The sequence below is a fragment of the Aspergillus multicolor genome (assembly GCF_047715735.1).
Source record: "Aspergillus multicolor strain CBS 133.54 unplaced genomic scaffold BDW74scaffold_8, whole genome shotgun sequence".
Lineage (NCBI taxonomy): Eukaryota > Fungi > Ascomycota > Eurotiomycetes > Eurotiales > Aspergillaceae > Aspergillus > Aspergillus multicolor.
The window spans coordinates 617,923-638,228 of NW_027395959.1; the positions used below are offsets into that span (position 1 = coordinate 617,923).

Here is a 20,306-nt window from a genome sequence, read left to right on the forward strand (position 1 = left end):
GATCGCAACTATAATGACCAGCCCTTATCTCTTGCTCCAAGCCGGTAAAAACTAATAACCCAATCGTTGGCGATGCTTTTATCCTGCATTCTATGTCACCTAGCCGCCTAGACAGCAATGTCGCGTACGTACTCCGACTGACGGCGCTAAAACTTGGAAGACGTAGACCAGACGACGAAAGTGGCAGGAACGACCGGGAGCGCTGCCCTTTAATACGGCAGGTGCCCACGTCGATCGCGCCTTCCTTTATTACAAGAGCTTACAAAATGGCAGGAACTATCAAGTTCATAAGAGGGAAGGTGCGACCTTCCACCTGCAGGGCCCGGGGTTGGATTGCAGTTTCCTATAGAGGTAATGGAGTATATACAAACATGGAAGGAGCGACTGATGTAGAGGTGGTTGAAAAAAAGGCAGGCGCGATCAGGTGCCGTATACTTCTCCTTCAGTTGATGTGTCTCCAGGCTGCTTTCTTCCCGTTCACCGTGCTCGGTGCGGATGTATATCGTTGCCCAATTATGCCATTACTCGAGCATGCTCTCTACCCGAGAAGAAGCGGATACATAGTGCATTTATCGACCGAATCGCTTGCGCTCGAGATACCGAAGAGGCGGGTAGACAACGGCAGCCCAGGAGAATCCGACGTAGGTTCCCATCTATGAGAACATCTGTTAGCCAGTGATACAACATATTTGGAACCAGTATGAATTCACAACGACATACATCAGCACCATACTCTCCGACTAAGCCAGCCAGGGGCCCAATGTACCAGACCTGCGCCATGCAGAGAATAGCACCAGCCCACCCGACCAAGAACGCAATCAACGCAGCAATCCCAACAGGGTGCTTGGACGGATCATCCCAGACAAGCCAGTTATAGTATCCATAGCCGTTTCTAGCCCCTCCGCGGCGGAATATGAAGCATTCTTCGAGGACGATCGCGAGCCAAATGGCGACAAAGTAGCCCATCAGGGCGAGAAAATTGGTGAAGATGTCGGCGAGATGGCTTCGGCCTGCAAGGGCGCAAACAGTGTAGATCACGACACCAAGGGTGTTCCAAACCGCGCGGGGCACTTTCTCAGCATATCTGCCTAGGATTTGGAAGTCAACTCCAGCGGAGTAGGTCGGCGCAATCGTGTTGGCGATAAGGCCAAGGGCGACAATGACGGAGCAGAAGTTGCCGAATGCGTGCAGGGAGCTGAAACCTTGTACTATCAGGGCACCCTGTCCGTTATTGTAGGCCGCCGCATACTCAGGATGGATGTTTATGCTCGACGCGAGACCAATACCGCAGAGGAAGGCGAGGGTGAACGAGATGAGGAGGCCAAGGATGGAGAGGGAAAAGAGTTTGAGTCTCGATGTGCGCTCAGGATAGTAGACGAAGAAATCGGCTGCAAGTGGGGTATAGGTGATTGCGGCGCTGACGCAGAGCGAGAAGAACGAGATGCTACAGGAGACTTTTGTTAGCCAAATAAACCGATTGTAGTGGTTGGTATAAAAGCGCACCGATTCCCAATTACCGTGCGGGTGTCTCCTTGAGATGGGGTATCTAGGTCGAACTTCGAGGACGAAACTCCAAACAGAATGCAAACGACAATGACCTGAGGCAAGAACGCAAAACTACACACATTAGATCAATTTGTTTAAAGCCTAGAAACTTATACGTACCGTTCATAATAATGAAAAACCCGTATTCCGAACGTCGCAATAATCCAGCTGATAACCGCAATTATCACGATTCCTAAAATTCCATCAGTTGCTGCAATCGAAGACCGGGTTCTCCATGCAACCGTACCCACTGCCACTGATAAATGTCCGTTTGGGGAGACCGCGGAGAGGATCTGGCCGCAGACGACGCAGTTGATCAAGCAATATCCGATCATCTGAATGAGATTCAGTATCACGATAAGTTTGCTAGGCCACCACCCCATAGTATAACGCCCAAAAGCCTATACTCCATTAGAAAAGCCAAATCGTGGCAAGGAGAAGCAGAATGTATACCATGGTGCGTATACCAGAAATAGGTCCCCATGTAGCCATCCACGATGAAGATATGGAGCCCAAGAGAGCCCCAAATACTGCGCAGAGGGCCGAGTCCGGGAAGCTAAGGCCATAAACGGCCGGACCCAACATCCCAAGAGTGATATTGTTCGCTGCCAAATTGACGGACATCCATAGCAGAAAAGCTTGCAAGTACGAGACCCAGGAGAGTTTCGGGATCCGTTCGTGCTCTTGCACCCGTTCTATGCCGCGGGCTTCCAGGCTGTACTCAACGAGCTGGTTCTCAACTTTCTTGAGATAACGGGTAAGCCGATGAGGGACCAATGCCCTACGTGATTCACTTCTCTCTTCATGATGAAGAGGATCGTCAAAGAAGGCTGTTGAGCGAATCTCATTCTCCTTCGTGGCTGTCCCTACCGTGGGCGCTGGGAGTCCGGATGACATGCTAGAATGGAAGGATTAGCATCCAATCCGCGCGGCAAATAAGAGGGGAATCGCGCGCATGAGTTCTTTCGCTGGAGTTATCCAGATCAAGTTCAACCGTATGATCTCAGAACGACGACTGCGCGCCCACTCAAATGCAGATGCAGGCTCGAGTGGCACGCAGGCGTCGAACACCGGTCATCATGCAGCAAATTACCTAGATACCTTGATCGACAGACAAATCCACGCTACTCGGCTTCATGATGGCCATGGCGAGTCGGGAAAACGGGAGGCAGTACACTAAAGGGCAAGAGGCGAAACCTAGGCAGGCAGGCCATCTAGAGTCAGTAACGATCTTGGGCCAGGGGTGGGGTATTCTGGGAGGTTTGGATTTCACCTCAACAGGACGATTCTATGTGATGATCGGCTCGTTCCTTACTGGTGACAATTTGGGGGGACGGTTTCGAATGTCGACAAGGCAGTGGTGGGGAAAGAAGAGAAAAGAAATGAGGTCAAGAAATGAAAGTTAATCTCGCCGCTTGTCGGTTCCAACCTTTGCGCCCTATCATCCTTTCCACACAAGTACTACTACTACGCTTGTTTACTGATTTGTAGCAGGAAATAATCATTTCGCATTCAGTTCTATCTCTTGAGTCATTGCCTTGCCAACAAGCGTGCCATTAACCCAAGCTGCCCCTCTGCAAAATATATTTCGACAACGTCCCGAGTATGCCCGAAGTCAACCAAAGCCAAATGATAACAGCGAGGAAATCGGTATGAGTAACGAACGACTCCGGTGACTTTTCGCCCATAGTTGCAAACTGAGACTGGAACGCTAGTCGTGACTCGTGAGAAGCGGCGCTATAGATTCAAGAGACAGGGGGAATCCAGAAGAGCATCGCGATAGTCGTTACGTCGTTACGGTCGTTCGATATCTAGGTGTCTTTGAAATGTTCCTTCGCGTATTGTTCGCATGCCTGATGGTGGTGAGTTAGTACCCGAGATATTCATGTGTACTAGAGCGTCTGATAGCTCACCTTGGCCGGCTTTCCAACTTTCTGGCCGATGACCTTCCACTTGTTGGCCTCATATTCCTTGATGGCCTCACGGAGAGCTATAGACTGTGGAAGTTATTAGGAACAGTTCGCAAAGAAGAACACAAATACTCACCTCATCCTCCGCAAATTCGGCGTAGTGCATGTCCTGAACCGATTCATTAACTAGTCACCTTTCAACATGTTGACTAAACACACCTTATACCAGTGTTTCTTTACGCTGCCCTCAGTTCGATTGGGAAATGTCTAAAATGTTACTAGTGAGTAGGCTGCTAAGGAAGAGACAGTGTTAACCAACCTTGGCGATCTCACTCCAACTGCGACCAGCATCGCGCATCGTCTTGAGTCTCTGTTCTTCCTCTGCAGTCCAAGGGGTGTTGGTTCTTCCTTTCTTCTTGGGCGTGGCCTCCGGCGCTGGTGCCACAGGATCATCACCAGGCGTACTGGTCATCGTTGCGGTCGACCCCGGTGGGGGAGACAAACGTCGTTTGCGCGGATTCGACCCGGGGTTCTGAGTAGGGGGCATAGGAATGCCCTCGTAAGTTGCTACGCGTTGAAAGGGTTGTGTCTGCTGGATGTGTTGCTGCTGAGAGAGAAGTTGTTGTGAGCTGGCAGGGGTAGAGGGTTTGACCCGCTTGGAACTCGGAGTTGACCTGGTGACGAAAGCAAAAGGCAGGGCTAGCGGTTAGTAAGTGCCCTTCAAAAACAGAAGAAGATTCCGGCTGCCTTGGAGCGATTTGGAGACTCTTGGATGCTGAGAAGTAACGATGGAAAAGGCAGAGAGAATCCAAGAATATGTGCGTGCATATATAGGTAAAATATATATATATGAATAAGTAGTAGTATACAGATGTATATATACCACGAAAGTATATACACCCCCAACGGAGTAGATTGACAAGAGAATAGGCTTTTGGTTTGGGCACCACAAGGCCCCGGTGGAGAACGAGGATGGAACTTACGACATATTGGATAATGTGCAAGCTTTCCAATCACGTCGCGCGGTCTCATCTGTACATACACATGATTAGGATATTAGCAAGTCTGCCGCGCAAGAACGGTCCGGGGATATTGGCCTGTCAAGTCGCTGAAGACGAGCAGCCTGTTACACCAAAAAGTGACGATGACACGGGCACATCCCACAGCGTGGAAGTAGCGCTGCAGGTTGAAGGGAAAGCGACCAGACAGAGGGGCGGGTGTGATGAGGATGTTACATGCATATATGTAAATGGTTGGCAGCGATAGACCTGAGGCCAGAGATTCGAGGATGGTCCCTCGATCAGAAGCGGGGAAAGGAGTGAGGGAGAAAGCGTTGGAGGAGAAAGACGAGGGAGGGGAAAATGGGATAATAAGTATAAACAGGTTTAGGTATAGTGACTGGTAGGCCCTCTCAGCAACCTAGATACAAAAGCTGGAAGTTGCTGAAACCGTGACGGTAAACTAGAAGGGAGTGGAGCTCACTTACGGATTGAAGTTCATGGCTGAGTCGATGTTTGAGCAAGTCACGGAAACCTCAGATCTCAAAGGCCTGTCCCAAAAGCAAGAGGAGCGAGCGAGGCCCGTATAGAGAAGTAGCTTAGCGGCACGAAGAACTTGAAAGAGCGAGGGAGCAGGGACAGCAAGTGAGACTGGAACCAGTGACTTGGTCAATCCCACCCATTCCAGATGACGCTTGCTTTTTCCTTCCTCCCAGCGGCATGTTGACTCGTTTCTGCACGCCAACCTAAGGTCAAAGCAGAGCAGAAGGAAACTGACGGAAAGTAAAATGAGGCAACCACTGATTGGATCCAGAGATATGCTTTTTGCCCACTTGATTTTCATCAGCGGATGATTTTCACTGACAGATCTAGACGTTTTAGAGTTGGATCAGATGCCTTCTTCATGAGCCATCAAACGATGGATAAATTCCCGTGCTGTCGCTTGCTTATTGTCCTCGCTTCTCGACTCGATCTCCATGCTAAGCACAACTCATCCCACTCGGGGTAAAGGCGGAGGAGGAAGAACCTGTGACTTTATAACATTGCACCCGCATTGCAACCTCAAGGCTTTAACCGCCGTATTCTGAATACGTATGGTGAAGCTGCCCCAGAGACAGGGGAGAATCGGGTGACCGTAAGACAAACCTACGGACTGGCACGAGCAGGGCCAGCAGGAGTCTCTGGACCGACAGTCAGACTTGGCAGTCTCGAGACAAGGCGAGACGTGAGCGTATGGAACGATTGTTTCTTGCTGTCCCTGTCAGAAACATCGAAGCGGGGTAGTCGACTGCACTACAAGTATAACAATCTTGAGTGGCTGAACGGAGGGAAACGGGCAAAACCGCTTCAGCGACAAACGCGCCTTGTGAGTGGTTGGATCTGCATCATTATTTTTCCAGCGTGGGAACAGTCTCTGGTTGGGCGAGCTGGCGCTCCTTAAGTAGAAAGCCTGTAGGTTCCAAAGGTCAGACTCGCTCCGAGATAAAATGTCACCTCTCCTTTCAAGCGGTCAATATACTTTGAGGAAACATGAGTCAACTTGCATATGTGGACAGAGCGCCGTTATCCCCTGTGCAGGTCGGGCCGCTCCAAAGCTTCTCTTTGTCCAGGACAGCGTAGACTCGTATTTTGAATAGAACTAGGGTTGTTGTGCTGTTTGTGAGTTGTTGTCGGATGGCTGCCGATTATACGTCAGGACCGGTGCTTTGGGATGCCGAATTCTTTGCTTTTGCCCGGCAAAATACCAGCACCTCGTATCTCCTCGGACAGGTTTCTTCAGCCAGCTAAGACTTACTCAATTTTGAGATTAACAACAATGGAGTGCAGACTCCAGAGGACTTTGAGAAATACAGCTGCCGACTGGTTGAATACATCAGGGCACTGGTTCCACTCCAGGCCACTGACAGTTACCGCTATCCCCTTTGCGGTTTGGAGATCACGCGCTTGCTGACGTCAACCCATTCACGTGATGCACGCGCGGCCACTTGTCTCAGCTTCCTGAACTGAAAGCTTGGGGAACTGCTTGGAGCTTAGAGTCCAGTTGTCGTGCAAGGGGCCACTGATCCCGGGCTGAGCCATATCAGTTTCAATTGCTCTTGAGCGCCTCAAACCTCTCATTGAGAGCCATCACGTCTTTTATCGCGGATCGCCCTTACTGATTCCCGTGCTTATCAGCGTTTCCGTCGTCCCCACCTGAGCTTCATTCCAATTCCGCCCTCCAAGTCCGGCCTCCAGCCTCCTGCCTGGGGAGACCACGTTTTCCCCTACCCTCGTCGCGAATATTCATCACAATCTTGCGAGCTGGGTCTACTTGTCCCTCTAAATATACACGTTTTTCAATCACCTTAGTGGCCGCTGGCTTTCGATTGAGTTGCTAGCAAGAGCTAGACACGCAGACGTGCTAGTAACAAGCTCGAGACCAACTTGTATGGTCGTTTCGTCTTACCGGAGTACTCGACTTGTTAATACAACATGATTTATCTGACTGTTCCTCGTGTCCTCGCGGACATAACCCACTTTCTGTCGAAATGTGTCCTCATTGGGACCATCCACAGAAACCGGAGCGCTGAAGGTGATACCCATACCCATGGTCTGGATGCGGACACTTGACTAACCACTCCGTTGTATGCAGGCGTCTCCCTCCTGACCCAGATTCTCTACGCTCTAGTATTCCTCACGCGCTACGCTGATCTACTTCGATCAGCGGGTTGGAGAGACGCATATCTCGTGATTTTCAAGATATTCTACTTCTCGTCATCCTTCTACACCATATTCCTGATGATGAAGGTATTTCCTCGGACACGTGAGAAGGAAAGAGCGTGGAAGATGGCTTTGGGGTCTGTTGGAGTTTCATTAGTTCTCGCTCCAATTGTGCTTCCCATATTTGGGGACAAAAAGTCCACTTTGCCGTGGTTTGAAAGTGTAAGCCAAGCCGCCTAGACCATTTTCTATCCCTACTCTTGGTACTGACATGTTTGCTCACGATAGGTCTTGTGGACATTCTCTATCATCTTGGAGTCAGTTTGTGTCCTTCCGCAGCTGTTGCTCCTTCGCCAAACCACAGTGCCTACTGTCATCAATTCTTACTATCTTTTGATGCTGGGCTCTTACCGAGCATTCTACATCATAAATTGGTTTGTTAGGGCAGTTGGACCTGACCACCACGTGGATTGGATCTCTATCATTTTTGGCGTTCTTCAAACGGCATTCTACGTCGACTTTGCCTGGGTTTACTATACTCGTCAGCGCGTCAAGCTCCGAAACGGAGGGGTGGTTGACTCGGAAGACTACCAGAACAGTTATCTCGTGAACAAAGTGCTCAGCATTAGGCGCCGCAGGAGCGAGGACGAAGAAGAGCAGAGGCTCCATGACCAGGAAGATGGTGAAGAGCACCAGCCGCGTAATAACCGATGGGGTGCTCGGGGAATTTCCGTCTCCGCAGACGACACGTTAGAGAATCAGCGCAACGGTCGTTCCTTCGCGGCAGATCAGGATGCAGAGGGGTTTTCTGAGGAAGATAGCAACTGAGCAACTTGCCTTAGAGTGAGGAACTTGGCTGAGACTTGCTGGCTACGCTAGACACACAGGAAATCCCCTACGATGCCTTGAACGCCCGAGGATGACTCTACATTGTATAAGAATCTATATATAGATCTGCGATTAAAATGCCTCTGTGCGTGGGCAGTCGTTCGGCAACGGCCTGGATGTCTTTTCAAGGTGTTAGGTCAGACAGATGCATGTTTGTTTGGGGCCACCAGCCCTGCATGACAGATTTCCCTCAATATAACGACGATGACCTCATGAGTAAGCAACACAATGTTGCATATCCAAATTTAAACACGACAATCTATAACATTGAAACTACACCGCAAAGTAACATGGACATGCTATTGACGGTCGAATAGTACCCGCGCGCGCTCTGAGCCATTGCTGCGCCAGGACATAGCCACGATCAAACAAGGACAATGGGAAAACCAGAAACAAGATGTTTCCATCGCAATCACACCATGGCAGGGACGGGAAAACAGCGGGAAGCAAAAGGGGCTATCTAAAGGAAAACAGCCTGATGGAGGTATTAGCAAAACTGCCTCGTTCATTTTTAGCGAAGTAGACAGGAAGTGATCATTTCGGGCGTCGGAAAGCTCAGACCGCGCGGATGAGATGAGACTCTAATTTAGTTTGCGACGGTTTCAATTAGCTTAGCATCTGCATGCTCCGGTTCATGCGTCGCGCATCATCAATGCCGATGACTATCAAGGGAATCTCACTTCTCACCAGGTCCAGCGAGCCCTGGAGGCGTTGGGAAGACTACGGAGTATCGTACGGACAATAGTAGACATCACGTGTCTTTCGCTTCGCGTTTGCCGGCACGGCAATATGGCATCCATCTACGATTCTACAAATTACCCACGAGGCGCAATTGCCGTTGAGTCCTCCGCAGCCCGCTTCCCTCAAGACTCCACGAGTCAAGGAAATAAAGCACTTTCAGCATCAAACCCCACTTGACGAACTGACGGGACCGCCCATGATATTCCGCCCTTAGGCGCTGGGCTCGCCCCGGGCTCGTCATCCTCTCTTATCGATTGGAAGCCCGTGCTCGAAAAAGCATCAGAACGGCTGCATTCTCGTGTCATCTGGCGCGTAGCCAGCCAGTACCGTTAGAAACACGTGGATGTTGTTGGATGCAGGCTATCGGAAGGAAGGGCAGATTGTCCCTTTCTTAGAGGCTAAGTTTGCGAAGACCCTTGCTCGAATTTCGAGATCTCCAAAATCCAAATCACTGACGGCTCGGATTCCGGAGTATGTAGTGCTAGGTGGGGTCTGTCAATCAAAAGAAAGATACAAACACAAATTATCATTCTCGAGGATGATGCACCAGATTAATGGAAGCACGATCTCGCCCTTGGGGCCTAGGCTGCTTCTCACGAGTCACGACCTGCAAGGCCCACGATGCGCGCCGGGCTCCGCCAACCATGGTGGTCAGCCCAGGCGTTTAATTGCGTTCATTTATGGTTCGATTTTTAGACGAGGAGCTGCTGCCCTGCCACGCTAATCCGAGTTAATCCTAGGCGGTGCATCCTTATCCACATGGGGTTTACAGCCGCAATAAGAAAAGAAGCACGACTCAATCCCATCAGCCACGACTGGCTTACCTTTTGGAGCCCGACTTTTCGAAGCTTCTTTGAAAACTTTCCATTTGGTCTTGTGCCCTGTCTACGCGCGCCGCCAAGGATCCCTTAGTTAATACTGCGTCTCTTCATAATGAAACCAAGATTTCGCGCCTCGACTGCGGTTTTTGGGGGCTACATTCAGACTCTCTCCCAACGTCGGCCCCCTTTGTAGCTGGTCAATTATCGGTCAACACGGATCGCCCACTCTTCAATCCATTTTCCAGGACCGTTAGGATTATCCCCGGGTGATCTACCTTGGAGCTGTTCATAGCTCTTTGTTGTAAAAGCCTTCACAAATTAGAGTTGGACCTGGCGACCTCCTCTGTCAACTAAGCGCTAATCAGCCGACGGCCACCTGGGCTTAGGGCCACTAAAGCCGAAGACCTCCGCCTCGCTACTATTGCTCCTCTTTCAAGGTTATCACCCCTGGAGATCCAGAGCTCTGGGTCCTGGATCGGCCCTGTCCTGAGCCCCCTTGGCCCTTGTCCAGAAGCGCGGTGGGCCTTGGAAAATAATATGCAAGTCTGAGCCCCCGTCAATTGGGGGCTAGATTCTATCTAGTACATTCTCATGTCATTGTGAACGCTGCAAGATGACCTTCTTAGAAAACGGACCCCGTTCCCCGGAAGAGGTGGGCGCTTAAATGCAGACTCATCTTCCATCCTAGGCCTCTAGTTAGGAGAGGGTTTGTGTGGCACGGTAATGGTCGGCGGTACTCATCACACATTTTCGAGCTCTCTGAGCCTGTTGTTGAAAGAGCAGCTTCATGATACTGGCTTTGCCTTGCGAGGCTTTTCGGCTTTGTTGATATCGTCGACTGGGGTATATGAGCATCCACAAGACCGCTACTAGAATCACTTTCACCAACATTTTCGACTACGATCACAAAGGCATACACCGCTAGGATCTATTCATCTAATGCTAAAAGGACGAACCACCCCAGCTTCTCGGGTCAGGAACCGAAACCATTCATAAATTGTGCACCTTCTACTCTCAGCCTATTCGTCGAGCCTCTACCGTTTGCCGCCTTGCATAGTGGTGCCCCTGGTACCTGTTTCACAAAGCGTTTCATTGTTCTCACTCGGTCCACTCACGAGCCTCTCGGCGCTTCCTGCTATACTCTGATTGACTCGTTCTATGTTTTGCCGGCCCTCGAATGAATATCACGTCCCAATGTCATTCGGTCAGGGTGGATGCAATCCCAATGAAGGGATGGATGAGTTTTATGGTGGTATCAACCCGCAGTGGCCGGTATGTCCAAGTACAACAGCCGCAGGCGATACCCTGTCCACGCAAACTGATCCCGGTTTTCTGCAGTCACCGTATGGAGCAGTTAGCAATCCATACAATGCACCCCCTCCATACCAAGCGTCAGCGATTCTCACGCCAATCAGTCTTCCAGACAACTCATACGCTCATACCCGGACTAGCCCAGTGCTCAGTCATCACTCGCAAGAGTATCAATATCCCGTTTCCGACTCTGTTGCGCATCATGGACTTGGAATTACCACACCCTATCCAAGCGAGCTTACCCGGGACCCTCACTATGGCCTCGGAATCGCACCCAGTGGATATGGGATTAGAGAGGAAACTCTCTCGCCACAGCCATCACAGAGAAGGGCCCGCCGGGAGTCAAGGCCGTCAGTGACGCGTGATCCACCAGTAACTATTCTCCCACACCCGGAAGGGCTTCAGCGCCTAGAAGAGCAACAGAGACAGAGCCTCGCCGGTCCAAGCATTGAGCCAGCCCGGGCATCAGGACGCGGACGACGAAACCAGCAAGCAGAAGAAGAAGACGCCTATGTGTACAATCTCCGCCAACAGAAACTGGCATGGAGAGTCGTTCGAGATATGTACCGTGAGAGATATAACAAAGACGCTACCGAGGCCCGACTGCAAATGCGACAGCGCCGACGCAAAGAACGAATGGCCCGATGGGATGACCATGATGTGCGTGAGTGTACCACAGGACCCAGCCTTCTTGATACAAGTAGCAATATGTGGCTTGAACCTTGCACTGACCATTATGTTCCAGGTTCGGATACTTTTGCGGGCTAGAGACTACTGGGAACAGGAGAAATACAAGTTTATTGCGCAGAAGGTGAGCTCATGCTCTTCCCTAGGATAATCCTGTCTGCTTACATCGTCTAGATGTCAGAACTCGGCGCCACCACTGCGTATACGGCAGAGCAATGCGAAGCGCAATTAGAGAACATGGATGCCCAGGAACGCGAACGAGAAGAGCAAGAGCAAGATAACACTACTCCACAACAACAGCCTCAAACAATCGAACCTCGACGCAAGCGACGACGAGCTGAGCTGGATGAGCCAGAGGAGAGCACATCCAACCAGCGACGATCAAGAACGCAAACCAATACGACCACATGATCCCTCCCGCATTGCCTCTGATGTTTTATGCTTTATAGACCTGTTTGGCTCTTTTAATACTTTTGGCGCCTCATTCCAAGCCTGCGAATTGCATCTTTTGAAATGCATATGTTTCCTTCTTCCATTCTTTCACCATCGCATTGTCGGGATTCTGCTTTACAGTTTTCATGCCTGTTACTTTTTACCCTTATCTTGCATGTCTATCTTTATGTCACCACACTATATACCCATACCTGTTCGCTCTTTACCTTACAGCATCCAACCCTTGACTATTCATCACAATCACGGAAAGTCCTCCCCTACGGAGAGTCCCTGCCCTACCCCCCTATCACCTCCACACTATCTCCAAGCGATATATAATCCTCGAACCAGAACGAAATGAATAAATTACTGGCACTCGCAAAACTATCTCTTCCAAGCCACAGTCCTTCGCTAAGTATAGCTACAAGTAGTATGTATCTACTACTAGCCGGCAAACTAGAGGCTGCTAACCACGCGCCGTTGCCCATCCGGCCCTTGGCGCGCGACGGGCTCATCTCCGCGATAATCTTTGATTTGCATTTGCGATATTGTAGAACTTTTTTTTTTGTTATTTATCACCTAGATAGACTATCTGTTGGCGGTGTTCGCTTATTGAAAGCCGCCTCACCTCCGCCCCCGTCGCGTACTACTACTCCGTACTCCGTATCTTCATCGGGTCTGGATTGACTCTACGAAGCGCGGCAGGCTATTCATGCATATGGTAGCCATCGTTTATATTCCTGGATGAGGCTTGATGCCCAGACGTCAGAAAGGGGCGGGGCGCTCGGGCTCAGGCTCGGTTCGAGGTCGAGGGGTTAGTCCGGTTTGAGTCTGGCTGCACTTGCGGCTGAGAGGGTTGGGTGGTCTTTAAATAGATTGCTGATTAGATTGCCTACAGGTACGGAGTAGGGGTCCGGTCTTAGCATGGTATAGTCTAGTATCAATATGCTCTTAAAATAGAGCAGTCTCTGATGGACTGTCCCTATTACAGATGGACAGAAGGTTGCAATGTATATACCATCTTTGAATATCTATCCAGAAGTAGACTGAAGTGTAGAAAGGTAGGTAGATCATTCACTATCCTCCACCAGATCCTCATCACTGATAGGAAACGTCAAAATCGCCGCAATGCCTCCTAACCCATCAAGCCTCTTCCCGCTCTCATGCTCCGAACTCAAAACACGCACCTCGCCTCCCTCGACATCCCGCACGCGATCCACGAGGGACACCCACCGCTTCCGCTCCGCCACATCCTGAGACCGGAACAGTCTGTTCGAGATAATGAGTATCCCGCCGCCGCGCCCCACAGCACCCTGATCAACGGCGTGCTCGACCTCCCGGGGCCCGTATGTAGCCTTGTTCGTCTCCTTGCGTAGCTGGTCGTGGAACTCGTCCATGAGCTTCGTCTCGCGGGCGTGCTTGGTGTCGCTGAGGAGGGCCTTGACGGTTGGGGATTGCAGGACTTCGGTTAGGGAGTGGAGGTAGCCGGAGGCGGAGTGAACGACGACGACGGAGGGGAGGAGGCGCTTGAGCGCGGGGGTGGTTGTGCTGGCGACGTGTTGGATGTGCTTTTGGAAGGAGGTTGCGGTGAAGCCTGGGGAGGCTAGGAGGACGGGGCGCACGGGGTCGTTGCTTGTCATTGAGGTGGAGCTAGTGTTGAATTCCATGTGGCGGAGGAGGGTGTCGAGGGTCGTTTGGTAGAATTTGGTCATTGTCTGCGCTCATTAGCATCAAAGCGATTCCTTCAGAATATCATGCGAAGTACCTTGTCATGATCACTGCCCCCAGCCCTCTTCCTCGGCACGGACATCTCAACCTTCTGCTTCAAGACCGTGCGGAACTGTCCAATGAAGCAGATATGCGCTAATCCTTCTTGCATCACCACAGCCACAGCCTCCGCTTTTCTATTTCCGCCCTCGTCAACCGCATCCTTCAGCGCCTCGACCGCAACGCTATCCCAGCCGGTTCCCTCACTATCCGGCCCGGTTCCCTTTTCTAGGGTAAACTGTCGGTTAAGTTCGAGGTCAAGGGTGTGATGCTGTCCTATCTTCGTATGCGGCGTCTCGTTCACAATCTGCCCGCTAACATGTAGTTGGGAGTTTTGCGGGTCAAAGTCGAGGGTCTTGACTCGGATTTCGAGCGTTAGCCGCACGCGCTGTGAGCTTGTTGAACCGGTTGATGCGGCGGTTGTTGTTACGCGGCGGATAGCTGTCGCGTAGAGAAGGTCTCCGGGGACAATGAGGTTGTATGCATGCCACTGTAAATTCCCTGGTTAGGGGGTTGCATCTGGGTTTATCAGAAGGAGGGGTGACGTACCATGTCTTCAGGCTCTTCGGGTATGAGGGTGACGCTGCCGGCGCCGCCATGCTCGATCTTGTTCTTGACGAGGCGCATCGTGACCTTTAATTGGTATATAGAGATTAGACGTGTAACCGGCTGCTCAAATGAATCTGGGGAAAGATTGTTGTCTGCAATCACAAGCCCGATAATTCTGATGACCTCGACGAGGGGCACGCTGGGCCTGAGTGGAGCCTCTTATCGATAATAGTGGGCCCTGCCCTAGCCCTGATCGAAGTATACCTGCGCTGTATACATTGGAGATGCGTCTCTTTTGTAGGGTCTATCAGGCTTGTCAGATGGTCAGATTCCACGGAGCTAAACAGCTTGTACTGCTTCTGTGAAATATGTCTAGATTTTAGAACTACCCTCGGCTTCACGCGCGTGTTTGAGCAACATAGTGACACCGGCTGATGTATAGAGTATCTGCTCCGGAGTATAACCAGCACAAAGGGTTAAGTTTACTTTATTTGAGCTTATCCCAGCCATTCAGTATCCAAGCACCGGTGGCGTCCAGCTATCCGCATCCATACCGCCTATGGAGGCAACAAATGCAGATCGTATCAAACGGTGCTTTATAACAAGCTTTGCCTTGACACATAAATGTCCTTTGTCTAGACTTTGTAATGCTCTCTTCTAACCATAAGCCAAGTACAGCGAGCTGGTGACGTTTTGTGCAAGATGTTGATTGAAGCTGGGAGTAGACCACCTAGCGGAGGATCACGTGCCACAGAGATAAGCACTTCCGGGCAGTCACCATCACAAGTGAATGTTTCCAGGCAACCGCAGGCAGGTTTAATGTTATTGTTAGTAACAGCGCTGTTTATTATTCCTGTTTACATCCTATAAACTCAATGTCTACCATCCACATCGCATCGTTCGACAACCGCTTCGCAGCTTCCCCAACGTAACCATGGCCGATCGACCGCGAGTTATCCTTGAAAAGTCCCGCACCGTCCGCCGGCGGTACCAGCGCAGCAACAAACGGTTTCAATTCACAGCATCCCAAATCGCCCGAATCGAACGAGAAGAAGAACGCGAACGCAAGGCACAGAAGCTCCGGGAAAAGGAGAAGCGGCGCGTACAGTTGAAGAAGAAAAAGGCTGAGAAGGAAGCAAAGGCCCGCGAAGAGCGAATCCGCCGTGGTATCCTAGACCCGAACGCCCCCAATGTACCTGCGAGTCAGCCCTTGCTTTTCAACTTCATCAAGAAGACACCGTCTGTTCAGCCGGAAAGCGAAAGCCCAGATGAGCAACAGGGGGAAGGCGCTGAAACTGAGAACGAGACTGTGACAGCGAGCGAATTCGACGACGATGATTCAAGCTTCGAAGATGAAGAGTTTGATGGCATACTGGTTGCTCTAGATGAGGCAGAACAGCCCACGCTTGAGCATATCGAGGACCCTGGCGCGAAGAACGCTGAGAAGGATGAAGACGAGTTCTCCGAATGCTCCGCTTTCTACGACGAGGATCTTTGCAAAGTGACCGCTACTGCTGAGCAAGTGTCAGTTGCGACGGTCTTGAGCACAGACTCCTTCGAAGACGACACTGCCATCCTTCTGGAGGAGTTCGTGCCGGACTTCGACCCAGGATCCAGTTTCGACGAGGAGCTGGCTCAATTGGATACGACTTAGGCACCAGAAGCGTATCCTTATATATACAACCATCACAAATAGCTGTCTACGCCAGCGAGATATGCGTGCACAATTGCACATGCCTCAATGCTGCATGTTTTCCGATCCGATGGGGTAGTGCGGGTAGTCTTCGGATAGCGGGTCCCTCTTCGGCTCAAACGGTATGGTGACAAGCCTCGCCGTCCCATCATCCGACAGATGAGCCGGCCTGAATTGACTGCAGCAGTGCAGCTATGAGACAATTGAAGTCTATAATAGAGCCGCGCTACTCGGAAATCCGGGACAAAATGCAGCACTGGGTCTTTAAGTCGGAAGAGCTATGGGATGTGCATGAGCTGCATGACGTCGGTCACTCGGTATCTAATCTTAGCGGCTTCCAGTGTTTTGCTCCAATGCTCCATCACCCCGCAACTACTCACATCCAACATCCCTGACCTGGCGGACATTATTGTTCAAGCTACAGAATCAAGATGCCTTTCATCTCAGTCAATAACCATCAGTTGCATTACGCCGACTCCCATCCCGACGGAGCTCCCACAAACGGCCTCACCTTCTTTTTCATCCATGGCCTAGGCTCATCGCAGAATTACTACTTCTCACTACTCCCGCACTTGACCTCTCAGCATCGCTGTATCACCGCTGACACCTATGGCTCCGGTCGCTCTACGTACACGGACCAGTCTGTTTCTATCGCATCTATTGCTGCTGATGTGATCGGAGTACTCGATGCGCTGAACATTTCCCAAGCCGTGGTGGTCGGTCACTCTATGGGTGGGCTAGTTGTGACACTTTTGGGCGCAGAACATGCGGATCGCGTGAAGGGCGTTGTAGCGATTGGACCTACTCACCCTTCTGAGACTCTAACATCTGTTATGCAAAAGCGCAGCGAGACTGCGGCTGAGAGTAAGCTATTTTCGGGTGGATTGAGATTTGAGAATGGCTGCTAATAATACTAGGCGGCATGGAGTCTCTCGCAAACAGTATTCCTTATCAAGCTACCGGCTCGACGGCTTCCCCTCTTGCTACCTCCTTTATCCGCGAACTCGTCCTCGGACAGAATCCAAAGGGATATGCGGCGCTTTGCCAGGCGATTGCCAATGCTCCTACTATCGATTACGCCCTCATCAAGGTACCGTTTCTGCTGATTGCCGGAGAGGAAGACAAGTCGGCTAGCCTCGAGGGATGTCAGTATATTTTCGACCGCGTGTCGAGTGCGAACAAGAAGATGGAAGTGCTGCCGCAGGTTGGACACTGGCATTGTATCGAAGCGCCGGACACTGTTGGAAAGAAAATCATAGATTTTGCTAAGACAAGCTTTTGAATGCGATATAATGCTTTACAAATCATATCATATGTTATGCAGTTTACTATTGTAGTTCTGTACGTACCCCCTTATAGGTATGTAGGGCGGATGATGACAGACGGTGATTGGCTGAAGCTCGTATCCGACCCGAACAGTCGATCGGATCGCTGCCAACCTCCACCTTGACATCGGAAGCCAGCGTCTTGCCTCGTCCTCTTTCGCAGTCGTACGATCAGCGCGCTTCCGACTGGCGCGGTGGTACCGCAGGTAAATGCGGGGTCTCTTTCCAGAATGAGGAGTCTGGGGGTGTCCTGAAATCCACCCTTTCTCATTGGCAGGCATTCTTTATTTGCCTATATAAGAGCACTCGGGCACTTCCCCATGGACGGACTTTCTCATCTCTTCCCTTCATCCCTACTCCTCTCTCGAAATAAACCTCCGTGAGAGCCAGCAAGATGACCTCCCACCGCTTCGACCCCAACTTCACCGACAATGTCGTCAACGCCATGGGCGACAACGTCAACCCGCGCTTCCGACAGCTCATGGCATCACTGATCCGGCACGTTCACGACTTTGCGCGCGAGAACGAACTCACCGTCGACGAGTGGATGGCTGGTGTACAGCTCATGAACTGGGCAGGGCAGATGAGCGACGCGAAGCGGAATGAGGGGCAGTTGGTTTGCGACGTTATCGGGCTTGAGTCGTACGTACCACCTTCCCTCGACTATCCGTCCTACCCGAGGAACCACGTACTGACAGATGCTGCGCAGCCTCGTCGACGAAATCACCTTCAAACTCGCCGACGAAGCCACTGACGCCCCCACAGCCACCGCTATCCTAGGCCCCTTCTTCCGCGCCGACACCCCCTTCCGCTCGAACGGCGAGAGCATCGTCAAGACCGCGCCGAAAGAAAAGGATGGCAAGGGCGAGCTCGCGTACATGACCGGGCAGGTCGTGGACTTTGTGACGAAGAAGCCGCTCGTTGGCGCGGTGGTCGAGGTCTGGCAGGCTTCTACGAACGGGCTGTACGAGCAGCAGGATCCGGACCAGGAGGAGTTCAACCTGCGTGGGAAGTTCAGGACGGATGAGGATGGCAAATACTCGTTCTATTGCCTGCGGCCGACGCCGTACCCTGTGCCTGATGATGGGCCCGCAGGGAAGTTGTTGAAGATGATGGATCGGCATCCGTTTAGGCCGGCGCATATTCATATTATTGTATGTTGCACCTCACTTCCCTTACCCCTTTGCTTGCGCTGTATGCAGCGCGGTGGGTACAGGTGGCTAAGACTAATTGTTGTACAGGCCACACACGACGGGTACAAACCCCTCACAACGCAGATCTTCGACCGCAAGGACCCCTATCTGACGAACGACTCGGTCTTCGCCGTGAAGGACTCGCTGATTGTTGACTTTGTTGAGCGTAAGGGTGACCCTCAAGCTAAGCTTGAGCTAAACTACGATGTGAGATTGGTGCCGGATGGGATGAAGTCCAACGGCGCTTGAGTTGGGATGTGAGCATGTGGGATTTCCATTGTATATAGTCTTAGTCCACTGCTGCATGTTTGTGATACCTGAATGATTCCATTGCAAGGCTCCTACTGTGCACCATAGACTATCGAGTCTCACCCGTTGTGAGCGGAGCACATCCGTGGGTTACAGGCATAGACACACGCGGGCTAAACTTTAGCCCTAACCTAGCCTGAACTAGCATCACTACTCTATAGTGCCAGGACTGGGTCAATGTAGGTATCACATAGTCTGCTAAGAGCATTCATAAAGAGACACGTCAGGCAATCCTATTTACCCCCTCCCCTCCTCTTGGGGTTTCCCTTCCTCGTCAACTCCTCCGGCAAAGTCTGAAGCACCTCCCCACGCTCCCAAATCTTTCCCATCCCTTTTCTCCGCTCAATCACAACATCAAAGTACTCGACGGGGATAACCTTCCCCTTTGCTGCACCTTCACCATCACCAGAACCCGCCGGTGTATCCACCTCCATACCCGCAGAGAGAATAACACCATTCTCACTCCTCCAAAACGGGCATCCGCCCGCCAACGCCTTGCGAATATCAAGATAAATCAGCACGGCCGCATCCTGACGCATGCCTGATATGACCTTCCCGTGCGATCCAGCTCCAGAACCGGCCTCCTTCTCTTTAGCCGCAGAAGAATCAATCGCACCCAGAACATCCTGTACCGCGGGGCCCGTCGCAAAATGCGCATGGTTCCTCCCCATAGTCCTCAAGCCCCCCGACGCCAGAATCAACGGCCACGTCGAGTGATACGTCCCATGCACAACGGTGTCAGGAAGTTTATCAGGATTATCTAGCGTGAGCTTTTCCAATAACCCGGACTCCGCTTCAACGGATTTGATGCTGTGCCCTTGCGTCGCGCGGATAAGGTAGTGCGTAGGCTTCTGGTCGGTTTTGAAGGACGCTATGGCTTTCGCCGTCGCATTTTCATCTTGTCCGGCTTCCGCTTCTGCCTCGGCTTCGGCTTTTGCTTTGTTTTCGGGGGTCCTTGAGGATGAGGGTGTTTCGCCGGTTGCGTTCGAGGATGGAGGGAGGTATAGCAGCGCAAAGCGCTTCTTGTCCGACGTGTCGACGGCGCTGATGATTTCGGCGAAGGTAACCTTGAGCGATTTGAGTTTCTGCCATGCGAGCTGTGTACGACGCGTTCGTTAGCTTGCTCTTCCGGAGTATTTCCTTCTTATCCTTTTCCATCCCATGCTTTTTAACCCTTTGGACGGAGGAAATAGACATACCACGTCCGCAACATTCGCGTATCCCTGCGAATCGATTTTTAGCCCCTCGCGCTCCGCGGCGTGGCGGAGAAGTAAGCTCAGCGCTTTGGAGACTGTGACTTCGCGGCTGGGCGGTTTGCGGTCTCGACCTCGGCCTCCTCCTCGGCCTCCTCCTTTCTCCTTTGGCTGGTTTGTGTCGGCCATTTTTGGTGATCTCGGTCGTGTCCGTGGTGGCCGCAGCGTGTGGAGGGGTTGTGCG

The 20,306-nt window shown here is 51.5% G+C and overlaps 10 protein-coding genes across 10 annotated transcripts; 6 read left to right on the top strand and 4 right to left on the bottom strand.

Moving 5' to 3' along the window:
• Positions 1 to 235: 235 nt before the first annotated feature.
• On the bottom strand, positions 236 to 3,092 carry BDW74DRAFT_150767 (purine-cytosine permease family protein). Its single transcript, XM_073724067.1, has 9 exons — positions 3,041 to 3,092; positions 2,819 to 2,947; positions 2,647 to 2,742; positions 1,999 to 2,443; positions 1,793 to 1,946; positions 1,666 to 1,738; positions 1,504 to 1,617; positions 721 to 1,444; positions 236 to 653 (listed from the first exon to the last, which is right to left on the bottom strand). The coding sequence occupies exons 4-9, from the start codon at positions 2,440 to 2,442 to the stop codon at positions 570 to 572; spliced, it is 1,593 nt and encodes a 530-aa protein (XP_073585322.1). The 5' UTR covers position 2,443; positions 2,647 to 2,742; positions 2,819 to 2,947; positions 3,041 to 3,092; the 3' UTR covers positions 236 to 569.
• Positions 3,093 to 3,203: 111 nt separating this feature from the next.
• On the bottom strand, positions 3,204 to 4,793 carry BDW74DRAFT_135360 (SANT/Myb-like DNA-binding domain-containing protein). The gene is made up of 7 exons (XM_073722379.1): positions 4,695 to 4,793; positions 4,439 to 4,487; positions 3,775 to 4,129; positions 3,675 to 3,722; positions 3,592 to 3,624; positions 3,459 to 3,542; positions 3,204 to 3,398 (listed from the first exon to the last, which is right to left on the bottom strand). Exons 2-7 carry the CDS (start codon positions 4,441 to 4,443, stop codon positions 3,357 to 3,359), a joined length of 567 nt encoding a protein of 188 aa, XP_073585323.1. The 5' UTR covers positions 4,444 to 4,487; positions 4,695 to 4,793; the 3' UTR covers positions 3,204 to 3,356.
• A 1,698-nt stretch (positions 4,794 to 6,491) lies between these two features.
• On the top strand, positions 6,492 to 8,285 carry BDW74DRAFT_150794 (ER lumen protein-retaining receptor). The gene is made up of 3 exons (XM_073724069.1): positions 6,492 to 7,025; positions 7,086 to 7,375; positions 7,442 to 8,285. The coding sequence occupies exons 1-3, from the start codon at positions 6,926 to 6,928 to the stop codon at positions 7,979 to 7,981; spliced, it is 930 nt and encodes a 309-aa protein (XP_073585324.1). The 5' UTR covers positions 6,492 to 6,925; the 3' UTR covers positions 7,982 to 8,285.
• Positions 8,286 to 10,628: 2,343 nt separating this feature from the next.
• On the top strand, positions 10,629 to 12,171 carry BDW74DRAFT_135455 (uncharacterized protein). Its single transcript, XM_073722381.1, has 4 exons — positions 10,629 to 10,875; positions 10,942 to 11,574; positions 11,660 to 11,725; positions 11,776 to 12,171. Exons 1-4 carry the CDS (start codon positions 10,762 to 10,764, stop codon positions 12,010 to 12,012), a joined length of 1,050 nt encoding a protein of 349 aa, XP_073585325.1. The 5' UTR covers positions 10,629 to 10,761; the 3' UTR covers positions 12,013 to 12,171.
• Positions 11,924 to 12,420, top strand: BDW74DRAFT_135466 (uncharacterized protein). The gene has a single exon (XM_073722382.1). The coding sequence runs from the start codon at positions 12,115 to 12,117 to the stop codon at positions 12,370 to 12,372; it is 258 nt and encodes an 85-aa protein (XP_073585326.1). The 5' UTR covers positions 11,924 to 12,114; the 3' UTR covers positions 12,373 to 12,420.
• Positions 12,421 to 13,103: 683 nt separating this feature from the next.
• On the bottom strand, positions 13,104 to 14,781 carry BDW74DRAFT_190162 (putative translation factor pelota; the record flags this gene model as incomplete). The annotated part of the gene is made up of 3 exons (XM_073732123.1): positions 14,350 to 14,781; positions 13,799 to 14,290; positions 13,104 to 13,748 (listed from the first exon to the last, which is right to left on the bottom strand). Exons 1-3 carry the CDS (start codon positions 14,425 to 14,427, stop codon positions 13,104 to 13,106), a joined length of 1,215 nt encoding a protein of 404 aa, XP_073585327.1. The 5' UTR covers positions 14,428 to 14,781.
• Positions 14,782 to 15,283: 502 nt separating this feature from the next.
• BDW74DRAFT_176916 (uncharacterized protein) lies at positions 15,284 to 16,003 on the top strand (the record flags this gene model as incomplete). Its single annotated transcript, XM_073728761.1, has 1 exon — positions 15,284 to 16,003. The coding sequence occupies one exon, from the start codon at positions 15,284 to 15,286 to the stop codon at positions 16,001 to 16,003; it is 720 nt and encodes a 239-aa protein (XP_073585328.1).
• A 331-nt stretch (positions 16,004 to 16,334) lies between these two features.
• Positions 16,335 to 17,369, top strand: BDW74DRAFT_135505 (alpha/beta fold hydrolase). The gene is made up of 2 exons (XM_073722383.1): positions 16,335 to 16,906; positions 16,960 to 17,369. The coding sequence occupies exons 1-2, from the start codon at positions 16,474 to 16,476 to the stop codon at positions 17,322 to 17,324; spliced, it is 798 nt and encodes a 265-aa protein (XP_073585329.1). The 5' UTR covers positions 16,335 to 16,473; the 3' UTR covers positions 17,325 to 17,369.
• Positions 17,370 to 17,511: 142 nt separating this feature from the next.
• BDW74DRAFT_150800 (intradiol ring-cleavage dioxygenase) lies at positions 17,512 to 18,957 on the top strand. The gene is made up of 3 exons (XM_073724070.1): positions 17,512 to 18,009; positions 18,077 to 18,521; positions 18,609 to 18,957. The coding sequence occupies exons 1-3, from the start codon at positions 17,762 to 17,764 to the stop codon at positions 18,807 to 18,809; spliced, it is 894 nt and encodes a 297-aa protein (XP_073585330.1). The 5' UTR covers positions 17,512 to 17,761; the 3' UTR covers positions 18,810 to 18,957.
• Positions 18,958 to 19,102: 145 nt separating this feature from the next.
• On the bottom strand, positions 19,103 to 20,251 carry BDW74DRAFT_176919 (tRNA 2'-phosphotransferase; the record flags this gene model as incomplete). Its single annotated transcript, XM_073728762.1, has 2 exons — positions 19,103 to 19,966; positions 20,069 to 20,251. The coding sequence occupies 2 exons, from the start codon at positions 20,249 to 20,251 to the stop codon at positions 19,103 to 19,105; spliced, it is 1,047 nt and encodes a 348-aa protein (XP_073585331.1).
• Positions 20,252 to 20,306: the final 55 nt, after the last annotated feature.